Here is a 14,697-nt window from a genome sequence, read left to right on the forward strand (position 1 = left end):
GGCAATGATCACCTTGAAACTTGAGGAGAACAAGGAAGGGCAAAAACTGGAATAACCTTGTGTTTGCTGACAGGTTTGAGTTAAACTGCAAAAAGATCTAGGGAGAGACACTGGATTTTCTGGGACTTTCTCAGGACAGACTGCTGGAAAGGCCCATGAGAAGGCCCTTCTCCTGGGTCACTCATGATTCCAGACATGTCAGACCCCAAGTTTGAGAATGAATTCACCAGGGCCCCATGCCAGTACCTGGAAGATTCAGGAACTAAGTTCTTTTCATCAATATTCACAAGCTGGGAAGTATCTCTGCCTATGCTTTGAATATCATGGCTGCAGGAAAAGCAGGTTATCCCCACTGGAAGATGAGAAAACTGGGATTTGAGCCCCAGTATATCTAATCCCAGAATCCCTTGGTGGTACAAATGGTTAACGGGCTTAGATGCTAACCAAAAGGTTGGAAGCTCAAATTCACCCACACATGCCTCAAAAGAAAGGCCTGGCAATCTAATTCTGAAAAATCAACCATTGAAAACCCTACTCTGACACACATCAGTCACCATATGAGTTGGAATCGATTTGATGGCAACTGGTTTATATCTAATTCCAAACTTCAAAGCAGTTAGAATCAACAGGAGTTGGTGATCATGGAATGGCCCCCAAAATGTAGTCCGGAGGAAACCATACCCCAGAGGACTTCCCCATGCTTTTTACTGCCCCTACTTTTAAGTTTCTGATAATGAGGTATAGTATAACCCTGGAAAATGCCCACTCAAATGATACAGAGTGTGCCCAGATGAGCCTGCTCCACCAACATTGGGAGGAGTCTGGAGGACTGGAAGTAGCTAACAGCTACATCCAACAACCTGCTTCTTTCAGTCTCAGGTGGTAAACAACAGCTGCCAGCTGTGTGCATCCCCGTTGGGCACACCACCGTGATCCCCCAGGGGGATTCTCTGTGCAGTGTCTGTCATCACAGGCAACACTGACAAGACAGCCTCCTTCTGAGCAGATCGGTGCTCCAGCCATAGCTGGCCATCCCTCTTGCTCCCTTCCCCACAGCAGAGAGATGCTGGTCGACTTCTCCCACCATGGGTACCTGCAGAGATGCTTTTGCTCAGTAGACAGTCTGGCCACTACCACAGTCTGCCTGGGGAACTCGCAGCCCGCTCCCAGGCCTCAGCACAGGACCACCACCTCCCTGCACAGCCCAACCTGGGCTGTGCCTCCCCAACCTGGGGTGGGAACTCTGCTTTCTCAGGGTTTTAAATTACTGTGCTGAATCACACGAAGATAAATACCAGAGACACGGGTATGAAAGACAACCGCCTGTTCTTAACTTTTGATGATGTGGGTTCTCTAAGAAGTACATTTAGATGTGGAGTCAGAGCACTCTAGACCATCCCAGGATGCCCAACTGGCCTCCCCTAATCCAGCCTCGGACTCCTCGACCTCAGAACCTCCGGCTTTGGGAAAATCTACATGAGCACACAATGGGAGTCTGAAGTCTGAGGCAACCCTCCTTGCTAACCAGCCTGTCCAACCGGACCTCTGCTCACAGGGGCCAAAGCAGGCCAGGCGCAGAGCAGAGCTGGGGAGTGGTTTTCCAGGACAGGTAAAGGGGTCAATTTCTATCTTAGTTATCTAGTGCTGCTATAACAGAAAAATATCACAAGTACATGGCTTTAACAATCAGAAATTTATTCTCTCACAGTCTAGGAGGCTAGAAGTCCAAACTCAGGGTGCCAGCTCCAGGGGAAGGCTTTCTCTCTGCTGGCTCTGGGGGAAGGTCCTTGTCATCAATCTTCCCCTGGTCTAGGAGCTTCTCAGTGCAGGGACCCCAGGTCTAATGGACAAGCTCTGCTTCCGGCTCTACTTTCTTGGTGGTATGAGGTCCCACTCCTCTCTGCTCAATTCATTCTCTCTTTTATATCTCAAAAGAGATAGACTCAAGACACAACCTAATTTTGTAGTTAGAGTCCTGCCTCATTAACACAACAGCCTCTAATCCTGTCTCGTTAACATCATAGAGGGAGAATTTACAACACACAGGATAATCACATCAGATGACAAAATGGTACACAACCACACAATACTGGGCATCATGGCCTAGTCAAGTTGACACACCTTTTTGAGGGAGACACAGCTCAATCCATAACACTGTCCATCTGCTCTCTCAAGTGATTTTAACACCTCAAATCACACTCATCACCTCAAACTCATCAACTCCTGGGTGAGTGCACAGAGCGCCGGGCCCTGTCCACAGTGTAAATCCTGCAGGGAATGGAAGGGCACCAGTCAGGGTGCATAACCCACCTCCAGCTGTCTGTCTGCCCCTCAGGAAGACCGTTAAAACTAGATTTACCCCAACTGGCTCTTTCCTCTTCACCCAGTGCTCTGTGAGGCAGCGGCTCCTCACTGCCTTAGTGAGGCTTGTGGGCAGACCGCATGCAAAGGAGGCCTTCCCAGCTGCGACTGCTGCCAGCAGGCAGCTGTATAAACACAAGGGTCCAGTGTCCAGCACCTTACACTCTCATTAAAGCCAATTTTAACAAGCACCACAGGACCAAACCACAAACGGCAGCTCCGTTCCTGCCTTAGAAATTCTCCCACAGCAGAGTCTGAGGAAAAAATCCTTACACTCTTAACTTTTTAGTTCTTACTAGTTTTTATCCTTTGCTTTTTTAAGGAGGTGTGAGTGGCAAAATATCTTTATTGAAAAGCAGTTACATTAGTAAAAACACACATTGCTGAAAATGAGACTATATAAAACCAGGATCGTAAATAACATGAACCCAAACCTCTGATGGTCATTTAGAAGCACTCCCCGACATCAAGATTAATGGCTCTGGGCCCTCCCAGGACCGTTGGTATTGGTCCTGAACATGAGAGAGGGGGGCCACAGCCCAATGAGACAGCCAAGCCAGCTTGGTTATTACTTGACCAGAATCACAGACACAAGATTTCAAGGCGAGCTGGTCATACCCAAGAATTACTGAAGTCACTTTAGCCTCCCCAGGAGACTCTCACTTCTGTTTGGGAAACCAACGTGCAAGTAAAAGAAGCAAGGTCCCCACTCAAGCTGACAGGACGCATGGGTGAGCACGGGGACATTATGTGATTTGTTTCAGCAGGGTCAAGCTGGGCTTCCTGACCCATGGTTTCCTGGTATGTGTTACGCTCTTTTTTCAACACGACAATGTGACAGTCACGCACAATCATAAACTTAGAGTGCTTGACAGGCATTCCAAGAGCCATTTCTTCTAAAGCACAGGTGGATCTGTGCTCAGTTACCAAACCTTTATTAAAAAGGCCCATGGTCACTACCAGTTCATAAGATACTCTTAGTCTCAATGAATGAAGCATGCCTAGAAAACCCAAACAGTGAAAACCTTTTGGCTGAATTAGGAACAATGGAGCTCTAGCAATATGAAAATCTTAGAGAATGGGTCATTGTAAATAGTCAAGTTTTCCAGAGGGCTGAGAACTGAATCCGCTTTTGCGCTTTCTGTCTCTCTCCTTGCTGACAACTCTCAGTTATCACTTTTCATTGACGCTCATGCACCTACTTAGAGCAGCTCTTTCCCCGACTTGTAATGGTGCCTCTGGAAATGAATAATTAAATTTTTTAGAACTACATGCAAAGTAAGAACAAACAGACTTTGAGGAGGAGAACCTGAGGAGGTTGTAACAGTCTGTCACAAATCTTCGGTCCCCAATGAACTATGCCCTCCAGTATTCCTACCACCTTTGTGTAGTGCTCTCTCCTTAAACCTAGGCTGAGCCTGTGACTTGCTTTAATCAAAAGAATGCACTGGAAGCATTATGCCTGGGAGCCTCTGCTTTTGTGCTCTTGGGAGCCCTGAGTTGCTGTCTTATAAATTGAACTGTCCCCCAAAAATGTGTGTCAACTTGGCTAGGCCATGACTCCAAGTATTATGTGGTTGCCCACCATTTTGTCATCTGATGTGATTATCCTATGTGTTGTAAATCCTAGCCTCTATAATGTTGATGAGGCAGGGTTAGAGGCAGTTATGTTAATGAGGCAGGACACAACCTATAGGATTGAGCTGTATCTTGAGTCAATCTCTTTTAAGATATAAAAGTGAAAGGGAGTAGACAGAAGAATGGACCTCCTACCACCAAGGAGGCAGAGCTGGGAGCACAGTGCATCCTTTGGACTCGGGATTCCTATGTCTAGAAGCTCCTAGATCAGGGAAGATTGAAGACAAGGATCTCCCCCAAGAACAGACAGAGAGAAAAAGCCTTCCCCTGGAGCTAGCACCCTGAATTCGGACTTCTAGCCTCCTACGCTGTGAAAGAATAAATTTCTGATTGTTAAAGCCATCCACTTGTGTTATTTCTGTTACAGCAGCACTAGATTACTAGGACACCATGTATGAAGGCCAGCTACCCTAATGAAGGAACCCAGAGGAGAGGCCATGGGGGAAGGGAGAGAACCTCAGAATACAGTTGACTCGACAAGTGAGTGCAATCATACAGTGACCACTGGTAAAACCAGCAGAAGAACCTCCCAGCTGAGCTCAGCCTAGCTCACAGAACTGTGAGAAACAATAAAATGGTTGTTGTTTTAAGTTACTAAGTTTTGGGCTGGTTGTTACACAGCAACAGATAATGGAGGTCTTCTATGAGACATGTGTAAGTATATACACTTAAAGAGGTCCGTTGTCTAAGGCCACTGACCAAAGCAGAATACCTCCTGTTATGGTGATAAGGACCAGGCTTTGTTGACTGATTGAATTAAAGAGCTAATGGAGCTAAGGAATGAACTGAAGAGTACAAAGCCAGCCACCTCTGACAGTCATCTTCATTCACTCCTTTCCAGGCCTGAAGTTGTGAGACTAAATAAGAAAACGTACCAAAAAACAGGAAGCACTCAGCCTTGCACATAGTAAGCACCCAAAACATGCTTACACACTTGTTCAGGAATTTTTAAAGCAGCGAACTATTCAGAAGCAGGAAGGTGAAATGGTTACACTCACTCTGGAACCAGATAGCCTGGTTTTAAGTTCTGGCTCCCACAACGACAAACTGTGAGGCCTTGGACAATTTACTGAACTTTTCTGTACCTCAATTTCTTCATATGAAAATGGGTATCCCTCATGGATTGTTCTGAAGGTTGAATGAGTTGAATGTTAAGAGCTTAGCAAGTACCTGGCATGGAGTAAGGACTACGTAACTGTTAGTTGTGAAGCTTTTCTTTGTTTCTTCTATTGTGGTATATCTCAGATTCAATCAGCTGATTACAGGAGCATCTATGCTCCAGGATTCACATTCTTTCCCTTTAAAGATTTCAAAACCAAGAAATTAAGATAATTAATTGTCATTTTTAGTCTCTTCTCACCATTCTTCTGGCTTCCTCCCCATTTCCAAGCACCAGATACAGTCAGATTTCTAACATCTGTGTAAATCACTAGTCTTACATGCAATCTGAGAAAAGTTCACAACTCAGTTTGAGAACAGGTCCAAGAAAAATGCCAGGTGAGGAGTGTGTAGGGGATTATGCACCAAACACGCCGAGACACCAGGGTGTGATGAACAGGATGGTGCTGGTATCTTGTGACCTTGAGCAGGCCCCTGAACCTGGAGCTCAGGACCCTCAACTGTAGAACGGGGACACCACCTGCCCTGACCCTCCCAGGGCAGCAGAAAAGAAGAAATGATATCAAACATATGAAAAGCCCTTTGTAATCCCTAAAGCACTGTGCAAAGGTTAGTACTTAGCATCATCTATTCATGGTACCTGACTTTCTATAACAATAACCTTTCCGTTTCTGAAAATTTTCAAATAAGCCCAAACTTCCTGCCAACAAGCAGAGCCATGGTAAGTACCCATTATGAGAGCTAACAAGAAGCACATTTTCTTTTAAGAACCCAAAAAGCAGGCATTCTTTTGACAACTCTCAAAAATAGCTCAGTCAATTCAACAAAATCGTCTTTGAAAATAGAAGAAAGGAACTCACCAGAGGTCTGCACCTAAGCCCAATAGGTTGCTGCTCAAGGGATGGCTGTACATAAAGGCAGTGAAGAGCAGCTTCCGACTCTGCCTGGGTCTGATGAAGATCTGCTATTCTGATCCTCCCAAGACTCTCCTTTGTCTCTCACGACTTCCCCTTCACTCCTGTCAGTCTCTACACTTTACAAAATGTGCTTGGAAGTTATATTTCTGGCCCAGTGACTCTTCCAGCCACCGCTGGGTTTAGACCAGATTTAGCCTGAGCCAAGACAATGCCAGGACGGCATGATGCCAAGCCTGTCCTAGCTTCCGCAGACTAGCTGCCCCACAGGCACCGACCCTGCCTGAGGGCTCCATTTGTGACGTCTTCTTTCCACCCCATAACCCACCAGGGTCCATATGTGAGGGACAAAGGGGGCCTTATTAAAAGGCTGGGGGAGGAGAAAAACAAACAGCCCCAAAGAGGAGCCGAAAAAAAAAGGACTGAGGGCCCCTCACACGCTCTCCCCCACAGCTGCTGGGAGCCTGCCACCATCTAGGTCTCCCAGAATCAGGAGTTGCTGGCTTTGGTGTTTGAAAGCAGGGACTGGGCAGTTGCCGGTCATGGTGCAAACAGACCAAGAGCTTGGCAACAAGTCCTGAACCACAAGCGCTCCTACTGCAAAACCAGTCCGCCTCTCCCGCCCGCTTCTCCCTCCTCCAGCAGAGCTACGTGGTGAGACGCCAGGCTGCTGCCAACACCATCCCACAAGCATGCTTTCCTGGGGCTGTTTTGTCTCTCCTCCCTGCCCCCACCCTGATCCACGGGCAAATCAACCAGGCTCAGAGGGGCAACAGAGTCCTCATCCCACCAAAGTGGACGCCCATGGAGAAGGGAGTCATGGAGTCAGACCCACCCCCTGAACCACCAGGTGAGAAGACGCTCTTCCATCTCCCACCTCCACAGCTCTGGATTCACACAACTAAGACTGAAGCTCAGAAACACAGCAGGTCTCGCTATAGGCCAGTGTCCTCACTATATTGACGTAGAGTCCAAGTATCAGTCATCTTCACCGTGGCCAGAGCTGGATTTCTCTCTACCACCTTAACTTTCAGCAAAATCTAACCTGACACAGATTATTTCCCACTAGGCTTTATCACTGCCACTGTCTGAAATTCACCCGTCCTCATGTGTTCCTGTGGCCCTGTACCCAGGTATGTTTTAGTACTTACCCCCACAGCAGTGCGCTGGGCTTTGCTCACCAAGTGCACTGTGAGCTCCACAAGTTGCGAAATAAAGAGCTTTGAAGACAGCCATCCTTGTGTTTCAACAGCCCCAGCCAGATGCCCAGAGTACCAGTAGCCTCCAAGTTGACTCTGATTCATGGTGACCCCATGTGTCATGGTTTGAACTCTGTCCCCAAAAAATGTCTGTCAACTTACTAGGTCATGATTCCTGGTATTGTATGATTGCCAACCATTTTGTCATCTGATGTGATTTCCCTATGTGTTGTAAATCCTATTACTACGATGTAAAGAGATGGATTAGTGGCAGTTATACTGATAAGATCTATAAGATTAGATAGTGACTTAAGCCAATTTCTTTTGAGATATAAAAGAGAGAAGGGAACAGAGAGGCATGGGGACCTCATACCACCAAGGAAGCAGTGCCAGGAGCAGAATGTGTCCTTTGGACCTGACGTTCCTGTGCTGAGATGCTCCCAGACCAAGGGGAGACTGATGACAAGGACCTTCCTCCAGAGCTGACAGAGAGAGAAAGCCTTCCCCTGGGGCCAGCACCCTGACCTCGGACTTCTAGCCCACTGGACTGTGAGTGAATAAATGTCTCTTTGCTAAAGCCATCCACTTATGGTATTTCTGTTATAGCAGCACTAGATGACCAAGACACCACGTGTATCAGAGTAGAACTGTGCTCCATGGGGTTTTCAATGGCTAATTTTTTGGAAGTAGATTGCCACGCCTTTCTTTCGAGTTGCTTCTGGGTGGACTTGAACCACCTCACCTTTCAGTTAGGAGATATCTAACACAAGTCTGCTGGCCATTCTCCAACGTGCAATGTAGGGAAAGAATGGTGTCTGAGACGAGTAAGTGGCACTGACTTGCCTTCAGAGCCCTGTGAGCATTTGCGAAGGACTCCAAACACCAGATTTTGCTGCAGAGACCATGTGAATCCAAAACCTATTACCTCTGTGGATTGGTTAGCATGGCAGCTCCCTTGAACACTAAACCATTCAGTCCTCAAGTGGTGCAGACAGAGCCAGAGGAATGAAAGCTGGTATGTGCCAACACAGAGATGGTTTGGCAGTGTGACCTGACTCCACCTCCTGGGTTCCAGCCAAAAATACAACAAAGCAAATTGCTCTGATACCCAGTAAAGTGCCCTTGCCGACTTTGGCTGCTTTGTCTGCTACGGTATCACAGCAGTAATACCTACGATTTACTAAGTGCTTACTGCATGCCAAGCAGGTTACACAAATCCGCATATACTACCTAAAGAGGCAGAAGAGCCCTATAGGAATGGTGAAGGCTTTCAAGTCAGACCTTCCAAATTATTCATTCCTCCAGTGGCCACCTGAGTGCCGACTTTGAGCCATACTTTGTACAGGGCACTGGAGATGTGTAAAAATGACTTGGAGGCAGCATCTGACCTCCTCTAACTTCACTAGGGGGAAAGAGAATCAAGATCAACAGCCCAAGGCTGATTCCTATGAGGCAGAGGTCAGGCATGCCTCCATCCTCTAACCTTTTCACCAGTGCTGACACCAAATGTCCCTCCCATGGCACTCTCTACTCTGCTGGTTCGAGAATTCATTGCAATGGCCACACAGCACTCACAGAAAATACTCATGATTATGGGGTTTATTTAGGGAAGTAAAGGTTACAATTCAGGTTGAGGAACACTCACAATACAGTTCTTCCATCAGGACAGCCTCTCCTTAGCTATGCCTGCAGGCATACCTCTCTTTGGTCTGTAGGTGTCTCAGCCCAGCCTCTGCCCTACTCACGTAAGTGTTACAAAGGTCTCTTAGCACTGTTGATAAAAAAGTGCCCAATGGCACCCACCCCCACCAGTAAACCTCGGCCAGAAGGCGCTCAGCCCTAGCTCAGCAGGTCAGCAAACCTAGCTCCATCGGTGCCTAGAGGTATCCTATTCCACCAGCAAGTCTCTTGCCTGAAGGCACTTAGCTTTCGTGCTCAGTGGGTTGGAAAGCCCACCACACTGTCTTCTGCCTCTGCTTCCACCATTTCTCTGTACTGCTTCTCACTGTCTTACATTGTTACAGCTCTTTCCTTCTATCTCCTGGTTCCAGGAGCTTCTCAGCACAGGGATCCTGGATCCAAAGGACACGCTCCACTCCTGGCTCTTCTTTTTTGGTGGTGGTGAGATCCTCCCTTTTCTACCTCTGATATGGCTCATTTTAAGCCTGGCCAGAAGGTGAAACTGACCAGACCCCTCTTTAGAGTTCTATACACCTTATCTGTATGGTCCCACTCCCCCACAAGGGTGCCACGCATCTTATTTACATTATTACCAAGTTATCTAATCCCCTTCGTGGGCCACAAGCACCTCATTTGCATAGTCCCACTCAGTCATTTGGTGGGACTTACAAAGACTATGGCTAGAAGGGCCATATTAAGTAATTCACTGCACCACAGGATGCAGTGAGGAGGAAGACACAGCCTGTATCCTCAGGGAGTTCATCATTTGTAAAGGGAAACAGATGAAAAAAATAAATCAGTAAATACAACGTAAGAGATGATATACTGGGGGCACTTTAACTCAGCCATAGCTTCATGACATCTGGGATGAATCCTAAATGAGGTTAGGCATATTATTTTATACAAATCCTCAAATCCCTCAAACCTCAGTTTCCTCACCTGTAACATATGGATTACATCGCGAGGCTCTGTAACGACTAAATATGACAATATATACAAAGTGCTTACCCCAGGGTAAATAAGGATAAATGATTAGCACTCTTCTAATTAAGCAAAAAAAGAAAAATTAGATTTATGCATAAAGTATGGCATCCCAATTTATCACCACATTTTCTCATGCATACATTTTCAAAACAGTCATCTGTTGCACGTTTAGCGCCTCTAACGTGCACTTAATTTTTTACTGGTGGGTCTCTAAAGTGATTATATAATTTATTGATCAAACTAGGGCACCCCTAAAAGTAGACAAAACAGAGTGATTAGGAATTACATTGGAGAAAAAAAAATTACACTGGGACACCAGGGTATACCCAGTGTACCATTTGGGGCAAAATGGAACTGCCGATGACCTTATCCATCATCAACAGGCCAATTTCATGAGCAAGGTCAGCAGTCATCACTACAGATTTATTTGCCATCATTTTGGGGAGCTGCCAACAACTTTGAGAACAGGCCCAGCAAAACCCCAACCTAGATGAGAGCCAGCAACCACCCTGCTCCACTCACGAGTCAGGTGAGTCAAGGCACATAAACAGCCCCCTGCACTCACCCTCTCCAGACACACCCACACAGCTCCTCCCACAACCAGAAGAGAAAGAGTCCACCGGTGATCCCAGCATGTGCATGAGTCATCACGCCCCATGTGATGAGGACCAGCTATCTTCTATCAAGGCACCGGTGGCCCTTTGCCGCCTCCCCAGTATCTCCCCTTACCTCAGGTGTCCCAGGCTGTAAAAGCGTGATTCACCGTCGGTGGAGCGGACCACCTGCAGCGTGAACATGGGCTGCAGCTGCCTGAGCTCCAGCAGGACGATGGCCAGGTAGTGGATGAAGAGGAGGGCGTCCACGAGGGACACTGCATATTGCACAATGCCCTGGTAATTCCGGTCCCGAGAGTCCAAAATGCGGACCCCGTAGAAAAGCCAATAGGAAATGACAAACAAAAAAATGAGGACCAACAGAAGGGCACGGAACACAAATACCCGTGGCACGTCAGCTCTTTGCTTGCGGAAAAAAAGTGCCCAGGTCCCGATGAGCAGAATGAGGAGTTTGAAAGCCACGGAAATAAAGAGTCCCTCACAAATTGTGCCACAAGGCTCCAGTTCCTCCCTCCACAGGATCGGGGGTAACAGGATGAAGGCAATAGGGGTGAGGAAAACTAGAAGTCCAAGAAAGGCGGCAACGGTGAGGCCCAGGTAGCGTTTGCAGTCCAGTCCCACACTGTCCTCCATGTCCTTGCTGATCCTAGCAATGTCCTCCTGTGAAATACTGTGCTCTGAGGTGCCTGTGATGGCTGTGGTGGTCTCTCCCCAGTTGTCATCCTGATGAGGAGAAAACAGTGAGGATAAAGAACGACTCGTGCAGGTCACTCGTAAAAACCCCAAAGCAAGCACTTGGAGACAAGGAGAACACGGAGGGCCCGCCTCACTTAACCAACCCACAAGCAGGGGCTTTCTAGAAAATGGAAGCTTAACTCTTTAAATATACAATTTTTTTAACTTTAACAATATTCATTGACATTTTTCAAAATGTGTTACGTATCTACCTGATCAAACAGAGAAAACATAACATAACCTGTTTGTTTGTTTGTTTGTTTTGGCAATTCATTACTATATATACTATAACATTACCATCTTGCTGTGTTGAAATCCCCTGAGAAGCTCCGAGGGACCTCGGGCTGTTGGCCCTGCAATAAACAATCCTGTTGTTCGAATAACCACGTGAGAACTCACCTGCGGAATAAAACTCTGCGTTTTCTTCTCAACTCATGGCTGGGTTATAAAAGGTTACAGAGTCCGACTTCTGTAAGCGGGGAGTCTTACTGTACCCTCCAGTAGCTCTGAGGAGCTAACGGCACATATAACAAAGGAACTTACGTATACGTATGGCTATACACAGTCAATTCTCATTATTTGCAGATTCTGTATTTGTTAATTCTCCTACTCAATAAGATTGATTTGTATCCTGCAAATCAATACTCAGGCTCTGTTTTAGTTATCTAGTGCTGCCATAACAGAAATACCACAAGTGGATGGCTTTAACAAAGAGAAATGTATTTTCTCACAGTCTAGTAGGTTACAAATCCAAAAATTCGGGGCGTCGGCTCCAGGGGAAGGCTTTCTCTCTCTGTCTGACTCTGGAGGAAGGCTTCCCCTGGTCAAGGAGCTTCTCAGGCACAGGGATCCCGTGTTCAAAGGACGCTGCTCCTGGTGCTGCTTTCTTGGAGGTATGAGGTTCCCAACTTTCTGCTTGCTTCCCTTTCATCTCTTGAGAGAGAAAAGGTGGTGCAGGCCACACCCAAGGGTAACTCCCTTTACCTTGGATCAGGGAGGTGACCTGAGTAAGGGTTGTGTTACAATCCCACCTTAATCCTCTCAACATAAAATTACAATCACAAAATGGAGAGCAACCACACAATACTGGGAATCACGGCCGAACCAAGTTGATACACACATTTTTGGGGGGCATAATCCAGTCCATGACAGACTCTTTCACAGTCAAGTACACAGCAGCAAAAAATTTTACTTGCCCAGTACACATGGTTCCAGCTGAGGTCAAACAAGCTGACACTCTAACTTTTTGTTTCAGCTTTCAACAAGTGTCCGTTTTTTTTTGTTTGTTTGTTTTTTCTTTTTTTGGTGATTCTGCTGTTTAAAATGGTCCCCAGCCATAGTGCTGAAGTGCTATCCAGTGCTCTTAAGTGCAAGAAGGCTGCGATGTACCATTCAGAGAAAATGCATGTGTTAAATAAGCTTTGTTCAATTTATAGTGCTGTTGGTGGTGAGTTCAATGTTAATGAATCAATACCAAAAAAATCTTTGCTGTCCAGTCCACTCTGACTCATAGCGACCCTATAGGACAGAGTAGAACTGTCCCCATAGGGTTTCCAAGGAACGCCCAGTGGATTCGAACTGCAGACCTTTTGGTTAGCAGCTGTAGCTCTTAACCACACCACCAGGGTTTCCTAATGAATACATTACCTTGCTTTATGTGTGTTTCTGTTTAAAGACACATAAAACAAGGTAATGTACTGATTGGTTCATGAAAATGTTGTAATCAGAGACTTGCAAGAAACTAACCCTGTATTATTCCTTGGAGTATTTGTTAATTCAATGCTTACAGCAACTTAATAGAACATAACTACTGAGAATAATGAGAATCAATTGTACAAATAATGGTTTACCCGCAACTAGTTCGTATATTTTTTAAAATCTCTTCAAGAAGTCAAAACCCACTTATAAAATACCAGTATCACTCTTTGACAGCATTTCTCATTAATCAAGTTAAGAGAATTCAAAAATATACCTATAGTGAGCGGTCATCTAGGAGACAACTATTGGTCCCTTCCCACACAGAGCAAAGAAGAGTGAAGAAAATCAAAAACTCAAGGAAACAATTAGTCCAAGGGGTAACGGACCACATGAACCACCGCCTCTACTACTCTGAGACCAGAAGAACTAAATGGTGTCTGACTGCCGTTACCAACCACTCTGATCAGGATCACAATAGAAGGTCCTGGATAGAGTGGGAGGAAAATGTCTAATAAAATTCAAATTCATGAAAAAGACCAGGCTTACTGGTCTGATAGAGACTGGTGGAACCCCCAAGACTATGGCCCTTAGACACCCTTCAAGCCTGGAGCTGAACCTACTCCCAGAGATCACTCTTCAGCCAAACAATAGACGGGCCTATAAAGTGAACAATAACACCCATGAAGAATGTGCTCCTCAGAACAATCAACTACATGAGACCAAAAGGGCAGCATTTGCCTAAAAACAAAGTTCGGAAGGCAGGAAGGGGCAGGAAAGATGGGCAAATGCAAACAGGGAACCCAGGGAGGAAGGGGGTAGAGTGCTGATACATTGAGGGTATGCAACTAATGTCATGAAACAAAATGTGTGTATAAATTGTTGAATGGTAAACTAATCTGTTCCATAGACTTTCACCCAAACCACAATTTAAAAAAAAAAACAACTACCTGTGACCAAAATAGCTCAAAAAGGTTTCCCAAAACATCCAGGGCATACAAACAACCAGGATTACTATAATGTATCTTCTCTTGCTTTCTCTCTCTTTTGAAACTTCTAAGTAGTTTCTGGTTGGAGCAATGAATCTATTCATTTAACAAGATCCAACTGTTAGGATTTGAAACCATTTTGCTATTTCACTGGCAACTATGACTACTCCAAAGCTACACCAGAGCAAGAAGGTTCTAAAAAGTTCACATGGGGTCCAAAGAGGTTTTGCCTCAGAGGCTTGTGTATATGATTTAACTTGGAAAAAAACAATCCAGATGTAGTGACAAGTAGGGTGAAATTAATGACTAGGGTACCAACTTAGGAAAACTTCGTTTAAGTTAGTAATAGCTGGATCGGCAAAGTAGAAATTTCTTATAACAGGATAATGATCTCAAATCCAGAAATATTCAAAATGATAGATTTGTGAGATGTATAGGCTGTGGCAAGGGATGGTGGTAGTGGTGAAGGTCTCAACCTATGAACAATAATAGTTCTTCAACTTGGGAAGTCAGGAGTATCCCATACCACGAGAGACACTGCTATTTAGGACAACAGCCAAAAGCAACCAGGACACTCATCCCTTTGGAAAATGGTCTGACAGTTTCATATAAATTTAAATTATCTATACCTTTGGCCCTGAAATCCCCCTTCTAGGTTTTCACCTAAAAGAAATGAAAATATATGTCCACAAAACAATTTGTACAAGAACGTTCTCACAGCTTCACTCACAATATCCCAAAGCTATACAACCCAAGTATCATCGGGGGA

The 14,697-nt window shown here is 45.6% G+C and overlaps 1 protein-coding gene across 1 annotated transcript in view; it reads right to left on the reverse strand.

Annotated features, from left to right (window-relative positions):
- VANGL1 (VANGL planar cell polarity protein 1) overlaps positions 1-14,697 on the reverse strand; it is a 72,944-nt gene that overhangs the window by 33,169 nt on the left and 25,078 nt on the right. The window contains exon 4 of the mRNA XM_064282380.1: positions 10,625-11,232. Within this exon, the coding sequence (XP_064138450.1) occupies positions 10,625-11,232 (608 nt within the window). The remainder of the gene's footprint in view (positions 1-10,624; positions 11,233-14,697) is intronic.

Source organism: Loxodonta africana, chromosome 3 (genome assembly GCF_030014295.1).
Source record: "Loxodonta africana isolate mLoxAfr1 chromosome 3, mLoxAfr1.hap2, whole genome shotgun sequence".
Classification (NCBI taxonomy): Eukaryota; Metazoa; Chordata; class Mammalia; order Proboscidea; family Elephantidae; genus Loxodonta; species Loxodonta africana.